Raw genomic sequence first — 26469 nt, forward strand, 5'->3', positions numbered from 1 at the left:
ATAGTGTTAAGAAATAGGACTAATATTTTGCTCAAGTGCCATTTGACTCCGACAGGCTCGGTAGTGACGGCTGCTAAACCCCAGAACCCTCCCACTGTTGTAATGCCAGAATCGGTGTCCCCTTCGGCTCCTCCACCCCCACAGGCTTCAGAGAGTACCCCCCCCCGTGGGATTGTATCCGTTGATTACTGAGAGTGTGGTAGCCCGTCCAGGAACACAGGAACGGCCAGCTCAGATAGTATCTGTCTACTCGCATGTACCTTTTAACCCTGTACATCTAGCTGCTTTTAAGGCAGAGGCAGGAGAATTCTCAACGAATCCAAGCAAGTTCATTTCTATCTTTGAAGGATGTCTAGCTAGCCATAAGCCTGACTGAGATGATTGTAATATACTTATGAGAACCCTGTTGTCTGAAGTGGAGCAGAATCAAGTCATAGCAAAAGCCAGGGAGGAGGCACAGAAAAGGCATAATGAGGATAGAGAAGGCAAGCCCTTGCCAGATGTCACTGTCCCCCTAGGGGACCCCCGGTGGAATCCAAATGAGGAGGGGGATCTGAGGCTGCTTAACTCCTATAAGGAACTGCTTATGCATGGTCTCCGACACTCAGCTGTCAGGCATAACAATTGGGCTAAGCCTTATGAACTAATCCAGGACTCGAAAGAAAGTCCAGGAGTTTTCCTGCAGCGTATTCAGAATACCATCAGGCAAACTACTAGTGCAAACCCAGATGATCAGGCAACTGAGGCAATTATAAAAAGTATCTTCACCAGCCGTGCGGCCCCTGATATTAAAAAAAAATTGCAAAAAAAAAAATTTTAATAAAAATGTCTATGGCTCAGATTTTAAAAATTGCAAACAAGGCTTATAGCCTTAAAAAAAAAAAAAAGCAAGTAAAAATAATAGTAGCAGCAGTGCAAGCCGGCGGCAACAAAAAGCCACAAAAAAGTAAAAAAAGTCAAAAAATGAGAAGCCGTGGATGTAGATGCCCTGGCCCCCAGGTCAGGCGCCTGTGTCGTAACCAGTGTGCCTTATGCCGAAAAAAAAGACACTGGAAAAATAAATGCCCTAAAAGGGAAGGTACCCCTATGATGGCAGCGGAGAATCAAGATTAGGGGTGTCAGGGAAGACGGACCATCCTACCCCCGAAACCCCGAGTAAATGCCGACCCCTGCTTTGGAGGATAGGATTAGAGTTCAAAATGACTTTGACAAACTGGAGAATTGGTCTGAATTCAACAAGATGAAATTCAATAAAAACAAGTGCAAAGTACTTCACTTAGGAAGGAAAAATCAAATTCAAAACTACAAAATGGGGAACAACTGGTGGTACTGCTGAAAAGGATCTGGGGTTATAGTGGATCACAAATTGAATACGAGTCAATGTGATGCAGCTGCAAAAAAGGCTAATGTCATTCTGGGGTGTATAAACAAGAATGTCGTATGTAAGACACAGGAGGTAACTGTCCTACTCTACTCAGCACTGGTGTGGCCTCAGCTGGAGTACTGTGTCCAATTCTAGGCTCCACATTTAAGGAAAGATGGGGACAAATTGGAAAGTCCAGAGGAGAGCAACAACAATGACAAAAGTTTTAGAAAACCTGATGCATGAGGAAAGGTTAAAAAAACTGGTCATATTTGGCTTTGAGAAAAGAAGACTGAAGTGGGACATAACAGTCTGCAGATATGTTAAGGGCTACTATAAAGAGGCCAGCAATCAATTGTTCTCCATGTCCTACTGCAGCAAGAGTGATTTAGGTTAGAAATTAGGAAAAACTTTCTAATTGTAAGTTCTGGACTAGGCTTCCAAGGTGGTTGTGGAATCCCCATAATTGGAGGTTTCTAAGAACAGGTTGGATGAACACCTGTTAGGGAAGGTATAGGTTTACTTGGTCCTGCCACAACGCAGGCACCTGCATTTGATGATTTCTTGAGGTCCCTTCCAGCCTGACATGTCTATGATTGTTAAAATTCACTAGAAGTAAGATCTACTCCAATTCAAAAAACTGTCCAAAACTTCAGATTGAAGAGATTAATTAACAAGCTCATCCCTTTGGCCAAGCTACAAGGTTTCAGCACGAATAGGTAAATTTATGTATGTTTTTCCTAGCTTCAGAATCAATCTATGTTTAACTGTGAGTAATGTGATTAGGGTAGGAAGAAACTAAATGCATCACAGGTAAAACAAGAGTCATTACCCTTTTCCTGTTGCAGCATTCAAAAACTGTACAGTCACCCTAACAAGTTCTGGGATTCCCCCAGTCTTCTAGAGGCTGAAATTTCCCTTTTCTGAATAGAATTGCTTAGTGTAAGAAACTTTTAATCAGCATGCCAGGGAAAAAAAGTTTTATTTGACAGAACATTTAGAGACTATGCATTTCTCTTTTGGAAAGTCTTATCAAATACAGAACTAAAAAGTTTGTCCAGAATTGCTGTACGCACAGATCAAACAAAGTGATATTTAGATAGTACATTCAATTTCCTGAACTCAACTCCACAAGTAGTATACTTGCAAATTTGTTTTATTTCACTTTATACAAAGTTGAAACATGTATTTTAAAAAAGCTTACAGTACCATAGGTCACATCTACTGCAGTAGAAAAAGTTAACATTGACTTGGGAAAATAAATGTTCTAGTTCATATGGGCTCTATTCAATACAGAGGGCCATCCATGGATTTGAGCCCACCTCTATATAAGCTAAGTGTGGCTTAGCTTATATAGCGGAAGATCAGTACAGAGCCCGAAGCTAGAACGATTCTAACAAAACATATCAGCTCTGCATCTGCAAATCAAGAGTTCACATAAACTAACTCTCCCCACTTCCTTAGCTGGGACTAGCTTTCCCCTGCTGGGGCCTTGCAGCTGAAAAGCAACTGCAAGTGTTACACTCCCCCTTCTGAGCTCTATTTAAGAGCTGTAATCAAGAGAGATACTGTTTAGGTTTTATGGCCTTCTTACAACTTTTCATTTGGTTGTCTGACAGTGAATCAGGGATAATTCCCTCTGGATTCTGTCCTTAGATGACATGTTAAGCCTCGCTGCCATATGCTTGTGTGCAGAAAGGAAATGTTGAGAAGCCAATTAGGCTGAAATTGGCAATACCTGAACATTCTCAAAAACATGAGTACTCCTATAAAATAAAAATTAAAAAGCAGCTCCCATATGCATAGAATCTCTTAATTTGCTAGTTCTTGACATCTGTGTAGTATAACAAATTATTTCTCTACTATCAAGGTGTGATCAGATTGTATGAAAGTTGTAAATTTACTCTTGTGCACACAGCCTGGCCTTCAGTGTTGCCTACAGGTGAATTTCACTCCAAGTACTTAAAAGAATAGTAGAAACTCAGTAATGCTTCAGACATCAGTACCTGGGAGAAGACGATTATATATATATAAAAAAATAGTACAACTTCGATAATCTAAACAAAATGAGAAAAAACAAATTCAGATAAGCCAGATTTCAGACAATCATTCGATTGTGAAATGAAACAACATCTAGAGAGAGCCATGTACAATACAACTTCTGTTATCCCAAATGCCTTGCTATCTGCTACTCACATACCTGCCACAGGTTCCCAACGCAACTGGCCACAGGAACGGTGTTTCGTAAAGAAACAATAAAGATGGATATGCAACAGATTTTTGATTCCTTAATAGAAATAAACATGGTAGCCACCAAACCTGAAAGGCTTACAAGAAAACAAAAATATTGGTCTTGTGCCTTTGTTTCTTTCGGAAGTACAAACTCAGCCTGTAATTTAATTTAATTTTTAATGCATTAGAAATATCAAGAAAGTCAACTCTGCTCATCCCTAGGTTTGCTGGAGAAAATGTGTATTATGGGCTCTCACATCTTAAATGAAGGGGATGGGTTTTGTTTCCAACAATGTCCTTTCTCTAAAGTGTTAGTCAGTGAACTTAATTACATTTAAAAACAAAAACAAAAAACTGAGTATTAGTTTGACTAACTCTACTTCTCAGCTTTCACTCCTGGGATGTCTCATTTCACTAGTTCTTCTGTCACCCACAGTCTTCCAAGCTATATAGGCCTTGCATTTTTATCATAAAAAATAAAATAAACGCTATCCAAAAAAGAAATGGAACAAAAATACATTTTTATATATTATGAAGCATCAAAAAAAGGGTGCAAGCTAATATTTTTTAAAGTCTTTTCCACGTCACCTTTTAAAACAACCCTAAGAAAAGGCAATAGCAAACATTAATATAGGCTTGTCTTCTTCATGATTCTCAAAAATTCTTGCTCATTTACTTCTCCATCTCCATCTCGATCAGCTTCATCAATCATTTCCTGTAAAGAACATTTTTAAGACTAACAAGCAAACTCAACACAAGACCTTTTATTTACTTTAAAGTAGGGCTCTCAAGCGATTTAAAAAAAATTAATCGTGCAATTAAACAATAGAATAACATTTATTTAAATATTTTGGATGTTTTCCACATTTTCAAATATATTGATTTCAATTACAACACAGAATACAAAGTGTACAGCACTCACTTTATATTTATTTTTATTACAAATATTTGCATTGTAAAAAACAAAAGAAAGTATTTTTCAATTAACCTCACACGAGTACTGTAGTGCAATCTCTTCATCATGAAAGTTGAATTTACAAATGTGGAATTATGTGCAAAAAATAACTGCATTCAAAAACAAATCGGTGTAAAACTTTAGAGCTGACAAGTCCACTCAGTCCTACTTCTTGTTCAGCCAATCGCTCAGACAAACAAGTTTGTTAACATTTGCAGGAGATAATGCTGCCTGCTTCTTGTTCACAATGTCACCTGAAAATGAGAACAGGCATTCGCATGGCACTGTTGCAGCTGGCATTCCAAGATATTTACATACCAGATGTGCTAAAGATTCATCTGTCCCTTCATGCTTCATCCACCATCCAGAGGACATGAGTCCATGTTGATGACAGGTTCTGCTCGATAACAATCCAAGCAATGCGGACCGACATGTGTTCATTTCCATAATCAGAGTCAGATGCTACCAGCAGAAAGTTGATTATCTTTTTTGGTGGTTCAGGTTCTGTAGTTTCCGCATCGGAGTGTTGCTCTTTTAAGACTTCTGAAAGCATGTTCCACACCTCATCCCTCTCAGATTTTGGAAGGCACTTCAGATTCTTAAACCTTGGGTTGAGTGCTGTAGCTATGTTTAGAAATCTCACATTGATACCTGCTTTGCGTTTTGTCAAATCTGCAGCGAAAGTGTTCTTAAAATGAACAACATGTGCTGAGTCACGTGAGACTACTATAACATGAAATATATTGCAGAATGTGGGTAAAACAAAGCCAGAGACATACAATTCTCCCCCAAAGAGTTCGGTCACAAATTTAATTAACGCATTATTTTTTTAATGAGCGTCATCAGCATGGAAGCATGTCCTCTGGAATGGTGGCCACAGCATGAAGGGGCACATGAATGTTAGGCATATCTGGAACGTAAATACCTTGCAATGCCGGCTATAAAAGTCTCATGCGAATGCCTTGTTCTCACTTTCTGGTGACATTGTAAATAAGAAGTGGGCAGCATTATCTCACGTAAATGTAAACAAACTTGTTTGTCTTTAGTGATTGGCTGAACAAGAAGTAGGACTGAGTGGACTTTGTAGGCTCTAAAGTTTTGCATTGATCAGTTTTTGAGTTCAGTTATGTAACAAAAAAAATCTACATTTGTAAGTTGCATTTTCATGATAAAGAGATTGCGCTACAATACTTGTATGAGGTGAACTGAAAAAATACTATTTCTTTTGTTTATCTTTTTTATAGTGCAAATATTTGTAATAAAAAATAATAATGAAAACTGAGCAGTGTATACTTTGTATTCTATGCTGTAATTGAAATCAATATATTTGAAAATGTAGAAAAATATCCAAAATATTTAATAAATTTCAATTGGTATTCTATTAACAGTGTGATTAAAACTGCGATTGATCATGATTAATTTTTTAATCGTGATTAATTTGAGTTAATCGTGTGAGTTAACTACGATCAATCGACAGTCCTACTTTAAAGTATATGAAAAAAATATAAAAAGCAAACAAGTTTACACCATGAAATATTTAATTATGCATCTACATTTGGAACACGTTTTGGGTCTAATGCCATATGCCTCATGTACGCTAAATTCCTACTGAATTCAGTGGGTCTTTTGTCTGGTTGGCCAGAACAAAAGTGGTCGTTACCCCTATAAGAGCTACCTCTGCAACTGAAGGCAGAGGAGCAAGGAGGAACAGGAAATGGCTGGACCAGATTGGAGGAGACAGCCCTTCCAGGTGACTGGGGATAGGGTGGGGGATATTTATACCGCATAGTTCCAGACAAGCCCTGTCACTGGGATCAGTGATGGGGGAGTGACCACCAAGCCCCACTCTCCTCTAGGGCAGGAGTTACTGAAATAAGTGGGGCAACAAATTTAGACACAGAGCTAAGGGGATGGGGATCGTCTATTGGGGGGTGGGGGGGGGCGTTGCCTGGGACTTGTAGGGTAAACATGCTGTTGACCTCCATAGAAAAGCTTTACACAACTGTTGCAGGCTAATAATTGTTACAGAAACTGCAGGCTTCCCTGGGTGGGAATGCTTGGCAGGTGTAGTTCCGCATGGGCTCAGGTTTTGGATACGGGAATAATATAACTAGGTGGTGAAGACCAAGCAATGGGGTAGGAGTCATTAACAATTGCTGCTTGTGTTTCCTTCTGATTGTATCCTTTTGGGTTTCTATTTTGAGATGGAAAAGGGTGAATTAAGAAAATAATGATGACCTGCACTGTGTGATTTATTGCTGGGTATTCTCAGATATTTTAGGTGAATAAAGTTGTGGCCTAATGAAAACATATCTATTGCCTCCTGTCTTTCTTTCAGAATAGCCTGACAATTTTGCCTGACAGAGCTAAAGAACTGTCCCAAAGTTTGTTGGGAAATGATTACTAAGGTCAGAATTTACCTGCAATTCTTCATCTGTTAAATTCTCTCCTAGCTCCTTGGCAACTCTCTTTAAATTTTTGAAAGAAATCTTTCCTGTCCCATCATCATCAAATAATCTGAAGGCTTTCAAGATTTCTTCTTTTGAATCTTTCTCATTCTAAAATGAAAATCAAGAAAAAATAAAAACCCATTGTCCAAATGTCCTCATTCATTTATTGCATTTGATTTTTCAGACGAAGTAGATGATTACCATTTTTTGGGTCATCATGGCCAAAAAGTCTTCAAAATCAATTGTGCCACTTCCTTCTTTGTCGATATCTGCTATCATTTTTTTAACTTCTTCTTTCTTTGGCTCAAAGCCTAGAGCACGCATTGCTACCTGCAACAAAGAGCAATTCAGTTAACATACACAACAAGATGCCACTAGAATTATACCTATACCATTTGCATTAAGCAGTGTTTCAGTTCTTTTCCTCAAACTGCAACTATAACTTAAAGCATATAAATCACAAAAATTCTTATCTACATTTGTCATCCTTTTAATGATTAATGGTAGCATTACATGGTAATGGCATTTTTCCATTGGAGTGGAGTAGTTTTTTGTGACTTACCGCTCTAACAAAAACAACATAAATTTCTTACCTTGAAAATCAATATGTAATTTATTTTACAGATGAATTGAATTGTTGAACTGGGACTTCAAGTCTCTGCAGGTCTCCTGTTCCCACTGATCCTACTCCTATTGAACTTTACAGCAAAACTCCCACTAATGTTAAGTAAGGAGGAACAGGCCTCAAGTAAATTATAAAACTTAACTATTCTACTTATTGATATATAAACAGTTAAAAGGAATCCCCATTCCTAGCTCTAGGGACTTTTGATATTTATTTAAAGAGAAAAAAACCCCAAACCTAAAAATGTAACAACTATTAGGTATTTAAGGTCCTTTAAAATCAGTCAGTAGGACAGTCAGAAAACAAAATCCCTGCCATTTACGGGCCATAAACAAAATACAAATCATAACTTTACAAACATGTCATTTAGACCAGGGGTTCTCAAACTGGGGGGTCGGGACCCCTCAGGGAGTTGTGAGCTGTCAGCTGTCCATCCCAAACCCTGCTTTGCCTCCAGCATTTATAATAGTGTTAAATATATTAAAAAGTGTTTTTAATTTATAAGGGGGGTTGTACTCAAGAGGCTTGCTATGTGAAAGGGGTCACCAGTACAAAAGTTTGATAATCACTGATTTAGACTGTCATAGATGGGGTTAACAGAAGGTATTTTTAAAATTAAATTTTGTACCTGCAGTCTTACAACACCTTGAGCTATGCTTGCTGCTACTCCAAAAATTATTGTTTATATAGCATCAGCAGCATGCTAGGTGCCTGAAGCAAATTTAATTTAGAAAGATTACATTCAGTTTCAAAAATACTTAGATTAGAGTGGATTTGTGGTATGTTTCAATCAACCAAAATTTTTTTTTCTGTATTTCTGATCAAGGAAAATTGCTATTTTTTTTCTTTCCATTTCAGAATGGAAGAAGTTTCAGAGTCACGAAACTCCTCCCAAATTGAAAAATCCAGTTCCTGAACAGCGCTAGAAATCATGAATGCATGTGACATATTGAAATATTTTATGTAAGAAACATATTGCAAATTTCTGTTATCTTAGCAGCTAAGTTCCTCCATTTGTTCTAAAATTAACTCTTTGACATATTATCAATATATTAATTAGACCAGCCAGACTGTGCTGACAAGGATTAGTGTTTAAAGTCACTGAAGTCAACAGGAGCTGGGAGTAACTCAACACATCTGAAAATCCAGCCTGCGATTTCTCCAGTTGGGCACCAGGGCTGGATTAATGCAGGAGCTTTAGGAGCTGCAGCCCAGGACTTCGGGCGAAGGGGGGGTCCCCCAAAAATAAATCCATAATTGTATACAATTCAGTGGTCACCAACCTGTCGATAGCAATCAACTGATTGATCCTGGAGCCTCTGCCAGTCTATCGCGATCTCTGGGCCACTAAAAGTCCAGCGGCGCAGCAGGGCTCAGGCAGGCTGTCTGCATGCCGTGGCCCCACGCTGCTCCCAGAAGTGGACAGCTGCTGGCATATCTCTGCGGCCCCTGTGGGGCAGGTTAGAAGCACCTCCGCCTGCTGCCCCAGCACTGTCCCTGCAGCTCCCATTGGCCGGGAACCGGCCAATGGGAGCTGCGAGGGCGGCACTTGCGGGCAGTGCATGGAGACACGCTGTCCCCCTCCCCCCAGGTGCACAGAGACGTGACAGCAGCCAGCCCCTTCCAGGAGTGGCGTGGTGCCACAGCATACAGACAGGCAGCCTGCCTGAGCCCTGTTGTCCCATCAGCCGGGAGCCGCCTGTGGTAAGTGCCTCCCGGCCAGAGCCTGCACCCAACCCCCTACCCAGGTCAGAATCCCCTCCTGCACCAAACTCTCTCCCAGAGCCTGCACCCCAACATTCTGCCCCAGCCTGGAGCTCCCTCTTGCACCCAAACTCCCTCCCAGAAAGAAACGAATATAACACCTGTTCTAAGGTAAGAAGTAGGCTATTTTGAATTAACTACCTATATTCTACATGTTTTAAGACTGAAATGTAACCACAGAACGGCTTTATGCTAATTAAAAGGCAAGTTTAGTATAGCATTAGTAGCCTTGATGCCATAATTGTGATCATTTTGTTTTAAATTAGGAAAGACTTGTATACAGGGGCCCCACAAAATCTAATAGTCCCAGGTCCACAGGAGAATTAATCTGGCCCTGTTGGGCACCCAAGCATTGGTTTACATTTGTAAAATTTAATTCTCAGAAAACAAGCCATTTCATATATTATTTGTGACTGATAATGCCAGTCTACAACTGAGTTTGGACACTGGTGAATAGAGCAGGTCAAGAGCTACAACTTTGAAAATAAACAAAGAAAAAGTTACAACCTTCAGTTCTTTTACATCAATGCTTCCAGATCCATCAGTATCAAACAAATCAAAAGCTTCTCTGATCTCCTGCTTTTGTTCTTCAGTTAGTTCTGGTTTCAATCCACTTTTCTTCCGCTGGGCAGCACCCAAGCCAGCTTTTCTATAGTTAGATGCCTTCAATAAATGAATGAAAGACAAAAGTTAGTAAAGACCCATTTCTAAAAAACAAACCAAAAAATACTCAGCAATAGTAGAACAAAGATGTTGGCTCAGTTCTGGCCAGCACCCAGTATCCTTTTGCTCAGAGTATCAGGAACTACCCCAAAGAGAAAGTGTTGAGCTTTTGGCAGCATGGGATAAACACTTTAGCTAGATGTTTCTGCCAGAATCAGCAATTAAATAATTAACACTGTTTACACAAACTGTCATCTTTCAGTGGCAGTATTAACATACTACTTAGATGACTGAGGATGTTTATATTTCTTGACTACTGCTTCAGTCTGTCTGCAGAGAATACGGCACTAATTTAACCTTGAAAATGTTAAGAGAAATCTATCTTCACAACCATAATGGCTAGCACTATAGGCTTCAACTTTGAGCATGACTGAAGAGTACCTCAATACTTGTTCAGCACAGAAATGGGAATGCTTATTCTGGGATTATTTGGAGCTTGCCCCTGGTTAAATTAGAGCAGCCTCTGAGCTGCTGTAACTTGTACTCTTTAATTGGCACCCTGGGCCACAGAAACCAGAAAATGGCGAGTATAGCACCTAGCTCTAATACACCCCTAAGTCACTGGCAGTCAGAGAGAGGAAAGGGGGCTGGCTATGTAGGAGCCAGCTATGCAGGGTGTATTCCCCAAGTAGTATAAAGGGGACATAGTCCAATGGAGAATTGCATTCCTTCCTCCTCCTCCTCCTTTTTTTTTTTAAATTTAAAGCTTAGAATCTGGAGTACAATTCTGCAACAGGAATGGCAACTTCCACTGCATCTCTGAACACAAGAGGCTTCAGCCTGTGTTCAGTCCTGATGCTTGACTCTGCCTGGGTTCACATGAAGACAGTATTTAAAAGTTCAAACTTTATGGGCGAGAAAAGTAAATAAAAAGTTTATTACAATGGAAGTTTAATTTTGCACTTAGTAGGAAAAGTTTCTTATCTGTAGTAAGAAATTAGACTTTTCAGGCCCTGCCCTAACTTTCTGTCAGTAGGAATGCCATTAAAATAAAAATTTTTAGATTCTATTTTGGGTTGGAATTTTATTTTTAACGTGACTTGTCCATACCAGGTTGGCTTAGGAACCCATTATTCCAGCAAATCTCTCTCACTTTTCTTTCCATTCACATGGCTGCTCCAGATTTTTAATATTTAAAAACCCCTAAGATATCACATTTAAGTAATAGAGGGACTCACAGGGAGACACTCTAATTGAAAAGGAAGGATAAATTGTTATACAGCAGAGGCCTAAACCTACTGTCTTTCAAAATGTCCATACATCCAATTGACCAAATGGACACTACTTATTGTTCTTTCCGCACATTTCAAATTTTAACACTGCACAAATTCTTCAGTGCAAATATTCCATTTGCATTCTTTTCTTGCCCACATAATTGCTGTGTATGCTAACTGACAGTCAGACACCAGAACAGGGTAAATTAATTAGGAGAGCACATTTACCCATTCTAAGTGGCACTGTGTGTGTTCCCTGCATGTTACCACACCCAAAATTCAAACTGCAGATTAGCCACATTTGGTATTTTATCTCCTCTAGACAAAAAAGTGACATCACTATGTCACCCCGGAAAAAGGAATTTTTACCTGTCCTACTGGAATTAAACTTGGGTAAGTTTATTTTAGCATCCTACAATCTAGCCAAAATCAATAATGCCCCATAACATAAAAAAAAAAGTGAAATAGGTGGAAAACCTGAACAGACTAGTTTTCCAGGGACTGAGCAGCAGCTCTTCAAGGTGAGCTCAAGTGTCTTAGCCTCTCTGACACTTTCTCTCGGTGTAGCTCAGAGAAACAATAGGGCTGATTCAGACAGGTGCTTACCAAGGACCCCAGATCAAGGGAAGTGTGTATGGATTAGTAGTCACATGGGGATGAGCCACCATAGGGCATATCCAAACAAATACAGGATACTCGCTAATCGGGGGTCGCCCTAGCTATAACTAAAAAAAAAAAAAAAAAAAAAAAAAAAAGGCTGAACCAAACCCGGTCCTTGAATCATCAACCCCGAAGACCCAGAATCCCCTGCACGAGGCCAGAATCGAGCAGCCTGTCTGACCAGAGCTGAAGAGGCTCCTATATTAACCCTTTTGCAGGATGTCCACGATTTGATAGTATCAGCTTTAAAAACAACAGAGCCAGTGCTTAGAGCGAACACACCACCCGCATACCAGCTTGTTTGGAACTAGCCCTGCACCTTCCCCCTCCATCGCAGCTTTGCCCAGAGGGCCCAGCACTGGTTACTGCAGCAGGGCTGGGATCCCACCTCATCTTCACACAGGGCGGTCAGCCTCGCCGCTTTGGGTCGGGACGGACTGTGCCACGGTGCCCAGCCCCGGGGGTTGGCAGCTTGTCTCCCCTAGGCCTGGGGAAGGGTTCCCGGCGCGCTCTGATGGCTGGGGCAGGTGGGGGCGGATTTACCAGGCCAGCCCTGCTGGGGGGGCGTGCACACTCACCATCCGACACGCGGCACTGGGGCTCGCGGGGCGCTGGGTGGGGCTGATGCGGGGCGTCAATTGTTCTACCACCAACCTACGCTGAGCGCCTCTCCTGGGTCCGGCAGCGCGGCTCGTCCAATGACCAGCGAGAACGCCCCCGAAGCCCAGTCCGCCTCCATACTCGGAGCCAGTCAGGTGCGGCGGGCATTGTGAGGTCACACCGAACGCCATGTTGCCCGTTGGCGTGGATACACACTACAAACGCAGGCGTCGTTGTCCCGGCAACAAATCCCCGTTTTAGCTGCCGCTGGGAGCTTGGACGCATGCGCCTGCCCGAAACAACGGAAATCCTGCGCTGCATGCGCGGCTGTTCGGCCGCGTCTAGAACAGAAGTGACCCTCCTCCGCAGGCGGCCCGGGGCCTCCCCTGCGCGTGAGGGAGAGCGAGAGCGGGGCTGGCGGCGGAGAGCGGTCAGTAGTGCGGGCCGGGGCTCCACGGCCGCAGGGGCGGCGGGTGTCCCGATCCCACACGGGCAGCAGAGCAGCCCTGCCTCTGTCCAGGGCCCAAGCCGCGGAACCCGGCTTTCAGCTGCTGTGGCGAGTGGGGTTTGTCCATTTCCCAGCTGGGGTAACAACAGCCCAGCCGGGGGTCGCGCTAGTAACCCGTGTGCTGCAGCCTTCTCTCACTCCACTGCTGGGCCAGCGCCTGTGGGGCGCGTGGCTGGCGGGGAGGATGGAGGGTGGGGCCAGCACCTGTGAAGGATGGGCTGCGAAGAGAGCCTCCCCGCTGAGACGCCTTAGCGGTGGCTCCAAGGGGCTGGTCTAGGAGGAGGCTGGGAGAGAAACTGTCTGGGGGGCTATGTGGTTTCCGACTTGAGTACAATACTAGATAGGCCGTGCGCTTGGCAAGACTAGGTTGGGGGAGGCCTCTGCTAATGAGGAAAGTCTGTTCTAGTGCCTCATCACCTTTAGCCAGTTTGCTCCTTCACTCTTTCGTTTTTTAAAACTGATATAATGTACACAGTTGTTTCCCTGTGTGTTTAACAGAGCTGCAGACCCTTCTTTAGGGAAAAGGAATGCAGGCTTATGAGACTCGGTCACTGGCCACAACAATTTATGAGAGGCTGTCACGTGCCCTGTAGATTGAGCTTGTGAAGAATACCTTCCTTACGTGCAAACAGGCAGAGTCAGGAATGTAGCAGGAGACAGTCTGATGCCTGTGCACCCGCTCAGGGCCCAGTGTGTTCTGAGATAGGGTGACCAGATGTCCGGCTATTACTGGGACCATCCTGTTATTAGGGGCTTTGTTTTATATGGGCAACTATACATCTGCTCCCTCTTCCATCCCACCCCCCAAAAAAGTGTCCTGATTTTTCACACTTGCCATCTAGGCACCCTAGTTCTGAGATGCTGTGGAATTTACCATCCCTGTTGCAAAATTTAACTTCAGGTTCTAGGTATTAATTTAAAATAAAAAAAGGAGGGGGTAATTCTCCATTGAGTTATGTGTCCCCTTTATGCCACTCTGGCAATGTTTAAAGGACTTGGGGAATAGTTTTCAACTAGCAATAATCACGCCTCAGATTAACTTCATTGGCTGTGATTCTGCCACTGTGCAACACCTTGCATAAGTGGCTCCTGCACAGACGGTCCCGCTTCTCTGCAGCTGCTGGTGGCTTAGGGAAGTAGTAAGGTATGTCTACACAACTGCTGGGAGCATGCTTCCCAGAGCAGCTAGATATAGCCACACTAACTCCACTCAAGCATGCTAAAAATAGCAGTGGCTGTGGTGGCATGGGTGATATCTTGGGCTAGCCCCCGAAGTACATAGCTGCCCAGCCCCCCAAGTGTGTATTCAAGTGAAAAAGAAATGCAGTCTTTTAAGACTTAGGCTTGGCCTACACTGCCGACTTATGATTGTAAAATAGCTACATAGTTGAGCAACGCAATTATACCAACCTAACTCCAAGTGTAGACTGTGTTATGTCAACGGGAGGGCTTTTCCCTTCAACATAGGCACCACCTCCAGGCACCAGCCCAGCAAGCAGGTGCTTGGGGCGGCCAATGGAGAGGGGCGGCATGTCTGGCTCTTCGGCGGCAATTCGGCGGCGGATCCCTCACTCCCTCTGGGAGTGAAGAACCAGCCGCCAAATTGCCACCGAAGACTGAAGCGGCAGCGGTAGAGCAGATCACGATCGTGGCTTTTTTTTTTTTTTTTTTCTTTTTGCTGCTGGGGGCGGCAAAAATCCTGGAGCCGACCCTGACCACACCTCGGGGAGGTGGAGTACTCACACTGACCAGAGAAGCTCTTCAGTCGGTGTAGGTAGCATCTTCCCTAAGCACTGCAGAAGCACTAGTGCCGCTGTGCCACTGCAGTACTGTAAGTGTAGACAAGCCCCCTGTCTCTAGCCAGAAAAATTTCTGAGAAACTATCAGTCTCCAAATAGCAATATGCTTGAGGTAGATGGGATAAGGAATTGCTATTACTCTGCATGGTTCATAGTAAACTAAAACATTTTTCAGCTGCCTGTTTTCCAGTAACTGCAGCTGCACCAGGGCTAGCAATGGGGTGTGTGGGTGGGTATGTACGCTTATGTGCAGACAATTCAGCAGTTTTTACTAACACTTCATGATGATATACTAAGAGCTGGAAAATTGATTCAAAATTTTATAATCTGGAAAGACCTTTAAAGATTAAGATGCTACTAGGGAAAGCAAAGCAAAGTAATACAAACATACAGTCTCTCTTTCTACTTCAGATTGTAAAAATAAGCTGCACATTTTAGGCCAAAAAAGATGATGCAATGAAACATACTCTTTTTCTAGAAAAGAGTTTTCTTCTGCTCTGCTGTTTACAGAGGATAGGATTTCCAGTGGAGTTGGTCCTGTAAGTCAGGTAGGGTTGGTAGAAACCCATTAAGGCAGTCAAAGGGTCTCAGGCTAGTTAAAACATCACACCCCCTAGGTGACATAGTTATGCTGGAAGAACCCCCAGTGTAGATGCAGCTGTGCTGACAGAAGAGTGCTTCTGTCGGTATAGCTGATGTCACTCAGACGTGGCTTTCTGTTGGCATATACTGTGTCTACACTACGGGTCTTTGCCAGCATAGCTATACCAACGTAGTTAGGCTGGCAAAGCATTTGCAGTGTAGACAAGGCCTCAGTTTCTCCACTGATGCTTCTCCATAGACAATACCACATCTTACTCTTTCGTTATCTTACAGGGTCTTCCTCCTTTTCTTTCTTCACTCTTCCCTGGCCTTTTCTGATTTAGGTAACTTGAAAATATAACCCAAACTAACTTTCTTTTTTTTCTTTTTTTTTTGGATAGGTGGAGAAAGGGGGGAGGAAGAAGTAAGAAACAATGAAATTCTAAATGCAATGTCTTGTATTACATGTTGATTTCCTGTGTTACAGTCATGTGTATGTTATGGTTATTACCAATATACATGTATGCATGATGGAAGAGAAAAAAGTTACAGACTTTTACAGCTCAAAAATGAGTATCACTGGCTCTTTTAAATAAAATGTCTCAAGCAAAAGATACCCAAATTGCTTTATGACCTGATATACAAGTTATACATAGCACTGTAGGGATTACTTCACATCTCTAGTATATCCTATAGGCTGAAATGAAGCATCTGTTTTACAGCAGCAGTCCAGATTTAGGACAGGAAGTGAGGATTACCTTTTTCAGTTGAAATACCAGGGGAAACTTTAGGTGAACAGCCTGTAATTGACAGTGTTGGAATTTGACCATAGCACTGGTGTGGCTGCCTGTTTTACAGAAGGTGCCACAGTATCTGTTATCACAAATCACAGGACTTTGGTTTTTCATCTCATCTGATAGACAGCACCTCCAGCACCAAGGTGCCTCTTAACCCCCATGCAGAAGCACAGGTTCAGGCACATCTTCCTCAACAGGTAGAAAACTTTGATGGGACTGCTGGTGATTGGGTCAGTCCCAGTAGAAACAGAGAAAGAACAGTCATTGGTGGAGTGGGGGTGTGTGTGCAGGGGTGGCCCTTCCCCCCTCCAGAGGCTTTATCTACTCACTGGCCAGCTAGAGAGGAAGGGAGCTGATTGGTTTCTCATTTTCCCCTTTCATAATTTAAACCCTAGTTTGGCCCATGTGGAGCCTTTTTGCTCAGCAGCCCTACCCTGTTAACTGTAAGTATATTTTCACAGCTGTGTCTTGCAGATGCTGCAGGTCTGACCAGTTGCCTGTCTGGGGGTCAGGAAGGGGTTTTTCTTCTATTGGGGCCAAATTCTCATAGTTCTGGTAGTGTGTGGTTTTTTTTGTTTGTTTGTTTCCCCCCCTCCCCCATCATCCTGGAGGTGCACTTAGGTTAAATAGGAATAGGATTGAGGCCAGGTCTACACTAAAACGTTAGGTCAACCCAGCTCTGTTGTTCAAGAGTGTGAAAAAGCCAACCTAACTCCAGGTGTAGTCAGTGCTAGGTTAATGGAAGAATTCTTCAATCAACCTAGCTACTGCCTCTCGGAGGAGGATTAACTACAGTGACAGGAGAACCCCTTCCCTCACTGTATTGAGCGTTTTTGCTGAACCGCTGCAGCAGTTTAAGTGTGGACATAGCTTTGGTAGTTGATAGGGATGTTAGTTTGTTGCACCTTGCAGCCACTTTCCAGTGCATTTAAAAAGGATTCCCAGAAGTAGAAGACCTGGGCTTTGTGCTGATGGGATGCGGAAGACCTCATGGCCTTCACGGGCTGATGCTTCCTACCATTTAGTAACCTCTGTCCCCCTCATGGGTGGTGGGGATACTGATAGGATTCAGAAGAGTGAGCTGAATCCTAGGGGTAAGCTGAGAGGGTCTGCTCTAAGTTATTGGTTCATTTGGTAGGAACCTTGTAACTCCTGCACTGAAACCATTTAAAATGTCTGGTATGTGAGCGTATGGGTGACAGGTCAGCAAGTTCCCCACAAGTTTAATGAAGTTTCAGTCTGCTGCTTAAAATCCATCCTTGTGTCTGTCGTCATTCGCCACAGTGTCCGGATAAATAAAGAAATAATGATGTAACTGGCAAGTAAAATTGTTAAGGATTCCACTAATGAAAAATGAGGATTGTTTGTGGAAAACACTGATATATAGCATGACAAGCCTAGATTATTACCACAAGAGGCTGCCAAGAAAAATTGCCAGAAACACTTAGGCCTTTTTTTCTTTTTTTAGGTGCACATTCCCCTTCCCATCCCTCTTCAGTACAATTTCAGAAGTTAAAATGAGTTGCTTATTTAAAATCCTATTTTAAAAATAATCACAATAACTACAGACATGGAATAAAATTATTCTGAGTCAGTGATTCTCTTGGAACTGACTTATATTTTACTTAAGTCTTACTAAGTAAATTAAAAGAAAGTGGTGTTCAATTCAAACTTCAATGGTTCCTTTAAGCCTTAGTTCAGAGGTAAGATACTTTTGGCCCGTTGTTGTGGCCTACAAAGACATTGCATGGAACAAATGTGTAAATTAACCTGTAAAAATGTTGGTGTCTTACATGCAGAACTTTAAAGATTTACTAGGCAGCCTCGTTAATGAAATGGAAGAGGGACAGGGGATGTCATGAAAAGAGACAAGGATGAATAAATGGTAAAGGCAAAGTTATGTGGGGACAAAAAGCTTGATCTTGACTGTGGGACAGGAGGGTAAGTCATTGGAGGAATTCAAAGACCGGGTGACATGGTCAGAACAACAAACAAGGCAGATGATTTTAGCAGTGGCATTTTATATAGTCTGGAGGGGGGATTATGTGGGTGTCAGAGAGGCCAAAGAGTAGAAGGTAATATATTAGAATAGGAGGGGTTGGACAAGAATTTTAGCTAGAGGGTCAGTGGGAAAAGTTTCGATCTTGGGACATGTCTACATAGGGACACTCAGGAAAGTTCAGATAAATTAACTAAACTTGTGACTTTAAATAGCATTAGTTAAAGCTTATTAAACCCCTGTGTGGATGCTCTTGGTCAGAAGTAAAGTGGTCTTAGTTTGCTTTGGCTTAATTCACCGTGAATTAACTTTCCGGAGTGACATGCCCTTAGAAATCTTGTGATGAGAGAAGCAATATAATTTGTAAATGGCCTGAACGTTTGGGGCAAATAAGGTGGAGGAGTCAAAGAGGACAATCTCTTTGGGCCTGAGTGACAGGGAGGAGAGCGGATGGTTCCACCCTGAAAGAGGCTGTGGGGTGGAGAGGTTATATAGGGAAAGAGAAGGCATTCAGTTTTGACACGTTAAAGTGATTTAAAATTGTTTTTCTCTGAGCAGTGCCATTGAAGTCCAAGCTGTAAAATCTTTGTATTTTATTCATGAGGCATAAAAAGTATGGCTTTAGACCAGTGGTTCTCAAACTTTTGTACTGGTGACCCCTTTCACATAGCAAGCCTCTGAGTGCAAGCCTCCTTATAAATTAAAAACACTTTTAAATATATTTAACACCATTATAAATGGAGGAGGCAAAGCAGGGTTTGGAGTGGAGGCTGACAGCTCACGACCCCCCATGTAATAACCTCATGACTCCCTGAAGGGTCCCAACCCCCAGTTTGAGAACCCCTGCTTTAGACCATTTTTTCATGACTATATTAGGAGATCCTGCCACTGAATGGGAATGGAATATCTTCATGGAAATATGGTAGCTGGTCCCTTTCCAGCTCAGTTTGAAGTCAGTGATATCACTAAGGGTAGTAAAACCTATGCCTACTAGTGTTTGCAGACAAGATATGTTTCCAGATGCATTCTGAATAAGACAAATGCAAGATTTGACATAAGAAAAGAAGTCGGGAGAGGAATGGTTTGGATATGGTCTTAAGGAGTGGTGGTCTTTTTTATTATTAAATCTGATCTGCTTTATTAAATAAAATATTTGATTTATAGGGTAAAATTAAAATAGCTTTTAATTTTGAGAAAAAAATCTTCTGTAATGTCGTTGCAGTGCAACATTTCAACAACTCCATGCGTCCGACGTGAACATTTTATAATATAATACATGCAGTGTAAAATTACTTCACCCAATCTGCATTCAGTTAATTTTTGTTAATTATATATTGTGTACTGTTAATTTTTTGTGAAGTCTAGTACAATAAGAACAGAAGCAATAAACTTGTATTTTGTTTACAGATATTGACTGCTGATCATGGCTTTCAGAAATGTGAACAGAAGACGTCACATTGGACTTCAGCAGCTTTCATCTTTAGCATCAATAGGAAGAACACTTTTAGGGCCAGTAAAATCATATACATTTATTGTAGATGAAAGCACCAGTGAGAGTGTTTTGACTTGTTCTGCAGTTAGACTTCTTGAAAGTTTGGATTTAACTAGTGCAGTGGGACAGCTTCTTAATGAAACAATTCAGGCACAGAATAAAGAATATAAAACTGGAATGACTACCCAGTTATTTCTTATTGGTGCATGGAGCAGTGCTGTACTTGAATGCCTTCAGCAGAATGTTCCTTTTTCACTAATAGTATCTGTGATGTCTGAAGGATTGAACTCTTGCAGTGAAAAAGTCCAGTGTCTTCAGCTCTCAGTACATGATTCATATAAAGGGCCTGATTCTGCTCCCATTCACTTCAGTTCTAGCAGTTTGGGGCCCCAAATTATTGAAAATAAAACTCCTGGTATTGGAGCTAACAGTTTTTTAAATTCTCTTGTGCATATTCTTAAAGAGGTTCCTGTATCTAAAGAAGAAAGTGTTCCAGAAGGCCTTCATTCTCATCAAGCAAGCCCTTGCGATCTTCATAACAGATGTTTGAATTCACACCTATGCCCTACAGACTATATAACACCCTCATTGGTTGAACTAGTGGGCAATAAAACTATGCCTGCGGTTCCTGGAAGCAGTTTGATTGCATCCAGCTATACCAAAAGAACAAGATTAACTCATAGTAGATACTTTAACACTCCAGGAAAAAAACATTGTTCACTCCAAGTAGACAGTTTTGGGGGTCCTCCCACTGGGCCTGCAGCATGTCCTTATGAATTTAATGATTTTGAACAATTGGCAATGGCTCTTAGCCATGGGAATCAGTCTAGCATGAAATTGGTACAGGATATTGTCAGATGCCAGCAACAAGTAGCTGATCACGCAGGTTCTTCTCAATTTAATATTGCAGAAGTTGTGACATGCTGTTTACCAGGATTGTCTGAACATTATTCTTGTGTGTGTCCAGGGTATATCACTTTAGTATCACCAGAGAAAGCCACTGTTGCCAAGCAACTTCAGGATAGACCGCTTCAGATTCTACTTGTAGATGGTGATCTAACAGAAAAGTATCGTCACTTGGGATTTAATAGACCATCAAATATCCGAACAATATTGGAAAATGTAGGCTTACAAGAAAGTAGCTCAGAAAGTTTATGGATAAATTGTGTGTTAGATATTTTAATACAAGCAAAAGTAAATTTAGTTTTGGTAAAAGGAAATGTGTGTGAAAGTTTAATGGAAAGATGCATCCTGAATAACATATTGATAATCAATCCAGTAACTCTCAATGTGCTACATGCTTTTGGGAAGGCCACAGGAGTGCAGCTGGTGACATACCTTTCCCAGGTAAATAGTCATTGCATGGGTAGCAGTGTCTGGGTGGATTTCTGGAGAACTGGTGACTTGAGCACAATGGAATTGGATAACAAAGTGCCAATCAGTATAAAAGCTGAAGGAATTCATCTGGTAACAGCTGTGCTTAGTAGCACAGTAACTTCAAAGATGCAAGTCACTGAAGATCAGTTCTGGACTTGTGCTTATCGCCTGCATCATGCTCTAACTGACCAGAAAGTTTTTCCTGGAGGTGGTGCTGTTGAACTGTTGTGCCTCAGTCATCTTAAGACGCTTGAAGAACAATCATTAAAGCAACCACATAAAAAACCTTCAGGGGATTTTTACATGTCATCTGGTTGGCTGACAAAATCATTGACGCAGTATAAACCAGTTGTGCTTAAAGCTCTGGCAAGTGGTTGGCATCAGTACCTTTCAAGAGTCATGTGTAACACTGCTCATTATGCATCAGAGTTTGAAGCAAGCGCTTCCATTGAGCATCATCTCAAAAAAGCAGCAGACTGTGGTTCTCCTTCAGCATATATCCTGAAAGAGTTCAATAAAGGAGATAAGGTCATGGTGGATTTTGGTCTTTCAGCTAAACCCGAGGAGGCTGTAAAGATATATGACAATGTTACACCCAAGGTGGAGGCATGGCGCAGAGCTCTAGACTTGGTGCTATTAGTGCTTCAAACAGATGCTGAAATTATCACAGGTCCTAAGATAAATCAGTTATTAAATTCACATGTATCCAGTGAGTTCATATTTTTATAGGACGTGGTAGGCTTTATTTAGGACTCTAACTCAGTGGGTGGAAAATTTGCAGGTACACAGTGTTTGTGCAGCTATAAAGCAAACTTTTTAGGGGTTATGCCAATGATATTTACAAATAAAATTCAGCACATGGATCTAGAGGCAAACTAGATAATGCTGTAGCTTTTACTTTCTAGAAATGGAGTTTGCATCTGGGTGTCCATCCACTCTACACTGTGATAAGGTCAAATTGATGCATGAGAGAAGTATGAAGCTGCTAGGTGGAGATACTAATGGAAATGAGCTCACTGTCTCTAAGCAACAAAAGTGCCTGTTTGTTCCCATGCTCTCTCTATTAACTCTCCTCCCCACTTCTTATGCTACGTGGCATAGGAAGCAAAATACAGCTCCAGACTCTTCAGGTGAAGAGAAAAGGCTGAAATTTGGTCTGGGTTTCTGGCATGTTTGTGCTTTGCAAAACTGGCGGGGGGCAGCTGAGGGCTTCATCCACAGATTTCCCTTTACTACAAAGTCAGTTCTTGCCCTTATTCACCTGCTATAGCAAAGGAGTAACACCCTTCTGTCTCAACTGCTGTTTTTGTGGGTGTTCTGTGATTTTTAAGGGGGCTTTGCTTTGTCTACCCTCATTTCTTATTTCTAGTGGTTTTTTTCACATAAGAAACTTCAGGTCTTGTCTACCCTGTTCCTGGAAGAGCTTAGATGACTCAAATACTAGTGAGATTGACATAACAAGTAACAAATGTTTTTTTAGTTGGCTTTTTTTTTTTTTTTTTTTAATTTGTGACCACCATTTCCACAAATGCCTGATGCTGTTGAGAGGGACGATTCAACACTTCACCCATTTAGCTAAGGGTTGAGAAAACTTCTCTTAGTTTCTCTGGACTTCTATGAAGAGCTCAACCAAAAACAGGGAAGAGAAATCTTTATGCAAAAAGTACAATGAGGAAAACCCTACATCTTGTGCCTTCTGTGTGGATGAGGAAGTGGGCACTCTTTCTTTGCAGGTCCCATTCTAAGTGCTTCAGAGACGAGCTATTGTCAGTTGAGGGGACATTGCTCTTTGTTTGGAAGTCCGAGAAGGTGAGAATTATTAAGCATACTTCACTGAATATTATTCCAAGTAGTGAATACCCAGGATCAGCTCCTCAGCTATCCTGAATCAACGTTGTGATGTTAACTTCAGTAGGTTCATGCCAGCAGAGAATCAGGCAACAAACTTGCCACCAACAAGTGCTCAGGTGACCATATAAGACATTACGCAGTTATGTTAGAGGGGTAACTACTCTCTTGGAAGAGGGAACTTCCCTATGCCTCTATTTAGAGAGGGTGCTGAGAGGTCCTCCTAGAAGAAATAGCAGTCATGGTGGTATCTATAGACAGAGTAGATATGTTAAAAGTGGAATCACAAGTATTACTAGTTAAGATTGAGGTGCACTGGAAAGAGCTGACTGAGAAAGCTTGAACTGTGCCTGGCTTAAGCCATTGCCATTACCTTCCTTTTCCTAAGTGTTACTTTTCTTACAACTTTAAGTGAATTGTCTCTTGTGAGAAGGGAAACTAGCTTTCATATTATATAACATTACCCCTCAAAAGGTTATATTTCCAACTTTTATTAAGCAGAAACCTGCCTAGGGGCTATATTATAGTCTTGGGCATGACAATTTACCTCTGTGCCTCATTTTCTACATTTTAAAAGGGGGATGATAGTATAGACCAGTGGTGGGCAACCTGTGGCACATCAAGGTAATCTAATTGCGGGCCACAAGACATTTTGCTGACATTTACCATCTGCAGGCACTGTGCCCCACAGCTCCTAGTAGCCACGATTCTCTGTTCCGGCCAATGGGAGCTGTGGGAAGCGGCGCTTGCAGGTGAAGGGGCCGCAAGGATATGCTGTCCGCCGCTTCCTACAGCTCCCATTGGCCGGGAACAGAACCATGGCCACTGGGAGCTGCGGTGTGGTGTGCCTGTGGACGGTCAACGTCAGCAAAATGTCTCGCAGCCCGCAATCAGAGTACCCTGATAGGCAACCTGCGGCCCGCATGCAGCCCATCACTGGTATAGACCTTATTTATAAAGTGCTTAGAGAGCTATGGATGAAATATGCTATCAAAGAGGTAGGTAGGTATTTTGAATTAAATGTAATGTAATATAGCAAAAGACAAGTGTTTATTTAGATTTACACATCCTTTATAACCCCTTTTCATTTCAGTTTAATATAAAAAACTATTTGAAAATATCTATATTTTGAACTTGTACTGACAGTATAATGTGTGTTTTGACGCACTACAAAAAGCTGCTGTGTTTTTAATGTTCTTTAATGCTATGGGAAGACAGGGAAGTAGGAATCATTCATCCATTTTAAATATGTAGAGAAAATGAGAATGTGTATATGGATATGCCTTTCAATATACTGCTAAGTCAATTTGTATATACTGCAAATACAAATTTAGTACTCTAGCCTGCAGTAGATTATACTCATTAGTACTACATTTGGTATTGTTTGCAGGAAGAGACCATAATTTTGTGTTTATAAATAGGGCATACATTTCTTATTGTAAGAAATATATACTACATAGGCTGTCAAATCTTGGAAAAGGTCTCACTTGAAACACCCCCTTTTGACAATATTTGCCCCCTCTAAATAAAATAAAATTAAAATCTACCTGGTTTCCTTTGGGTTCTTTTGGTTATTCATTTTCAACAAAACAAGGGATGACGATTTACAGCCAGCATTCTATAATGCTTTCATTGTGGCAAAAGACCAAATCTGAGTCTGGATAACTTAGTCAAGAGTCATTTTACCATCTAGCAGCATTTAAATAGTAAGCCGAGCCAAGATGGAATTGGTATTAGTTGTAACAGAAAAGCTTATAACTGTGGAGACAGTTTCTCAAACTAATACTTTGAGTAAACTTCACAGTGAGTGTCTCATACTTCGGGTGAAAACAAAATAGAAAAAAGACTGTAAATGGTGGTACTAAAACTAATTCCTGCTCTTGAGCATTTTTTTGTCATCACTGTAATGGCTGACACCATTTGGATTAAATATGATTAGATTTACTCATCAAAACCACTGCTGCTATTTGTAATCTGATTCTATACACTTCTTTTGGGGTGGGGTATCGGCATGACATTGGAGGCCAAGAATTTTCTAGAGGGGAAAAAAAGAGCTGTTTTACTGTAAGTCCTGGCTCAGTAAAAGGGCAGTCACAAAATCAGAGCAGTTACTTAAAAATATTGTAAATATGGTGGGCCTTTGTCACTTCCTATGTATTGGTCTGACTAGATGTCACCCTTTTCCTTTATGCTTCTCGTCCTCTGTGTCTCTCGCTCTAGAGAAGGTATTGTGGAGCAGAGGGATGAAATAGCTCAAGCACCACTGTCCAACTACAGCCTTCCCATTTACTCTGAAGGCTCCTTGACCCCTTAATTCATTCTCCAGCCCTCCTGCTTCCTGTCATAGACATCATCATATCCAGGTGCCTTGCAGCCTTCTGAAGCTCCTCTGAGGGCCCATCCCTCAGGCACCTCAATTAGTTTTGTCAGCTCCTGATGACTATAAATGGCTAAAGCTTGTGGGAAAGAAGGATTGGGTGGGGGGGGCGGTCCCTAAGAAGTCTCTGTTAGTGGGCTCCAAGTGTATGGCACCAGACCTAATCTAAACCTTGTGCCCTTCATACTAGCTCATCTCCCTACCTTTCCTCATCTCCCATATATTTTGGCTCTCCCAACCCGTTTTTCCCCACCCACAATTCCACAACACTTCACCTATCCCTTGCCCTGTGAAAAATATTCCACTTCCTCATTTCCACCTGAAACAGCCCCTGGCTCCCACAAATTACTGGCCATTCTTCTGCAGTAACCCCATTTTCCCCCCCTTTCATAACACAGCTGGTATTGTTGTATCCCCACAGCCTACGAATACTTTAAGGATTCCCACAGCAAGCCAGATAGCCAACTCAGGCCCTAAACAAACCTTAGCCATGGGGTGAAGACAGGGGTCCCTGAGGAGTTTCTCCTGGTCTTCAGCAGTCCAGAGGACCATTGTCACTACTCACATGACATGAGCCCACCAAATGTCCTTTATGCTCTCTACATAATCTGGATGAAACAGATCCTCAGTTTATGTAACTTGGTGTAGCTCCTTTGACTACATTGGAGTTACACTGCTTTACACTAGCTAAATATCTAGTCCATTGTGAGGTATACAGAGAGGAATTATAAGACTAGTAAAATTTTCATAGATAATATCTATATAGGAGATGCTGCTCATAGCTATGTTGTTAAGGTCATATTGAGACTCCATATAGCCATGAAATATAATCTATGACACACACATTCTACTAACATATAATTGAAAGAAGCTGTTACTATGACCATTTTTGTGATTAAAGGAGCAGATTTTTTGTTTATTTTTCAAAAATGTTAAATAAAAACTTTTAAAATGGCAGCCCTAAATGTAAGTCTACTTTGAAAAGTTAAAAAAAAATCTCCACATTTATTTGGCTTTCTCTAATATAAAATTGTCTATAAACTTCAGAATTCAGGAATCGGTTAATTTTGGAACACTCTCATGCCTAGGATAGGTTTTTAGAAT

At 41.6% G+C, this 26469-nt stretch overlaps 2 protein-coding genes and 1 pseudogene across 4 annotated transcripts; 1 reads left to right on the forward strand and 2 right to left on the reverse strand.

The window, feature by feature from the left end:
• Positions 1-2328: 2328 nt before the first annotated feature.
• On the reverse strand, positions 2329-12878 carry LOC128838117 (uncharacterized). Its single transcript, XM_054030010.1, has 5 exons — positions 12565-12878; positions 9897-10052; positions 7202-7330; positions 6971-7108; positions 2329-4310 (listed from the first exon to the last, which is right to left on the reverse strand). Exons 1-5 carry the CDS (start codon positions 12775-12777, stop codon positions 4221-4223), a joined length of 726 nt encoding a protein of 241 aa, XP_053885985.1. The 5' UTR covers positions 12778-12878; the 3' UTR covers positions 2329-4220.
• Positions 12879-12925: 47 nt separating this feature from the next.
• BBS12 (Bardet-Biedl syndrome 12) lies at positions 12926-24502 on the forward strand. Of its 3 annotated transcripts, XM_054030007.1 has the most exons (3): positions 12927-13016; positions 18072-18157; positions 19679-24502. In XM_054030007.1, exon 3 carries the CDS (start codon positions 19695-19697, stop codon positions 21867-21869), a length of 2175 nt encoding a protein of 724 aa, XP_053885982.1. In that variant the 5' UTR covers positions 12927-13016; positions 18072-18157; positions 19679-19694; the 3' UTR covers positions 21870-24502. The 3 variants fall into 3 exon arrangements, with proteins under 3 accessions (XP_053885981.1, XP_053885982.1, XP_053885983.1); XM_054030006.1 differs by lacking the exon at positions 18072-18157 and having other exon boundaries at positions 12926-13016; XM_054030008.1 differs by lacking the exon at positions 12927-13016 and having other exon boundaries at positions 18155-18213.
• LOC128838774 (U4 spliceosomal RNA) lies at positions 14041-14168 on the reverse strand (annotated as a pseudogene).
• Positions 24503-26469: the final 1967 nt, after the last annotated feature.

The sequence above is a fragment of the Malaclemys terrapin genome, chromosome 5 (genome assembly GCF_027887155.1).
Source record: "Malaclemys terrapin pileata isolate rMalTer1 chromosome 5, rMalTer1.hap1, whole genome shotgun sequence".
NCBI classification, from domain to species: Eukaryota; Metazoa; Chordata; order Testudines; family Emydidae; genus Malaclemys; species Malaclemys terrapin.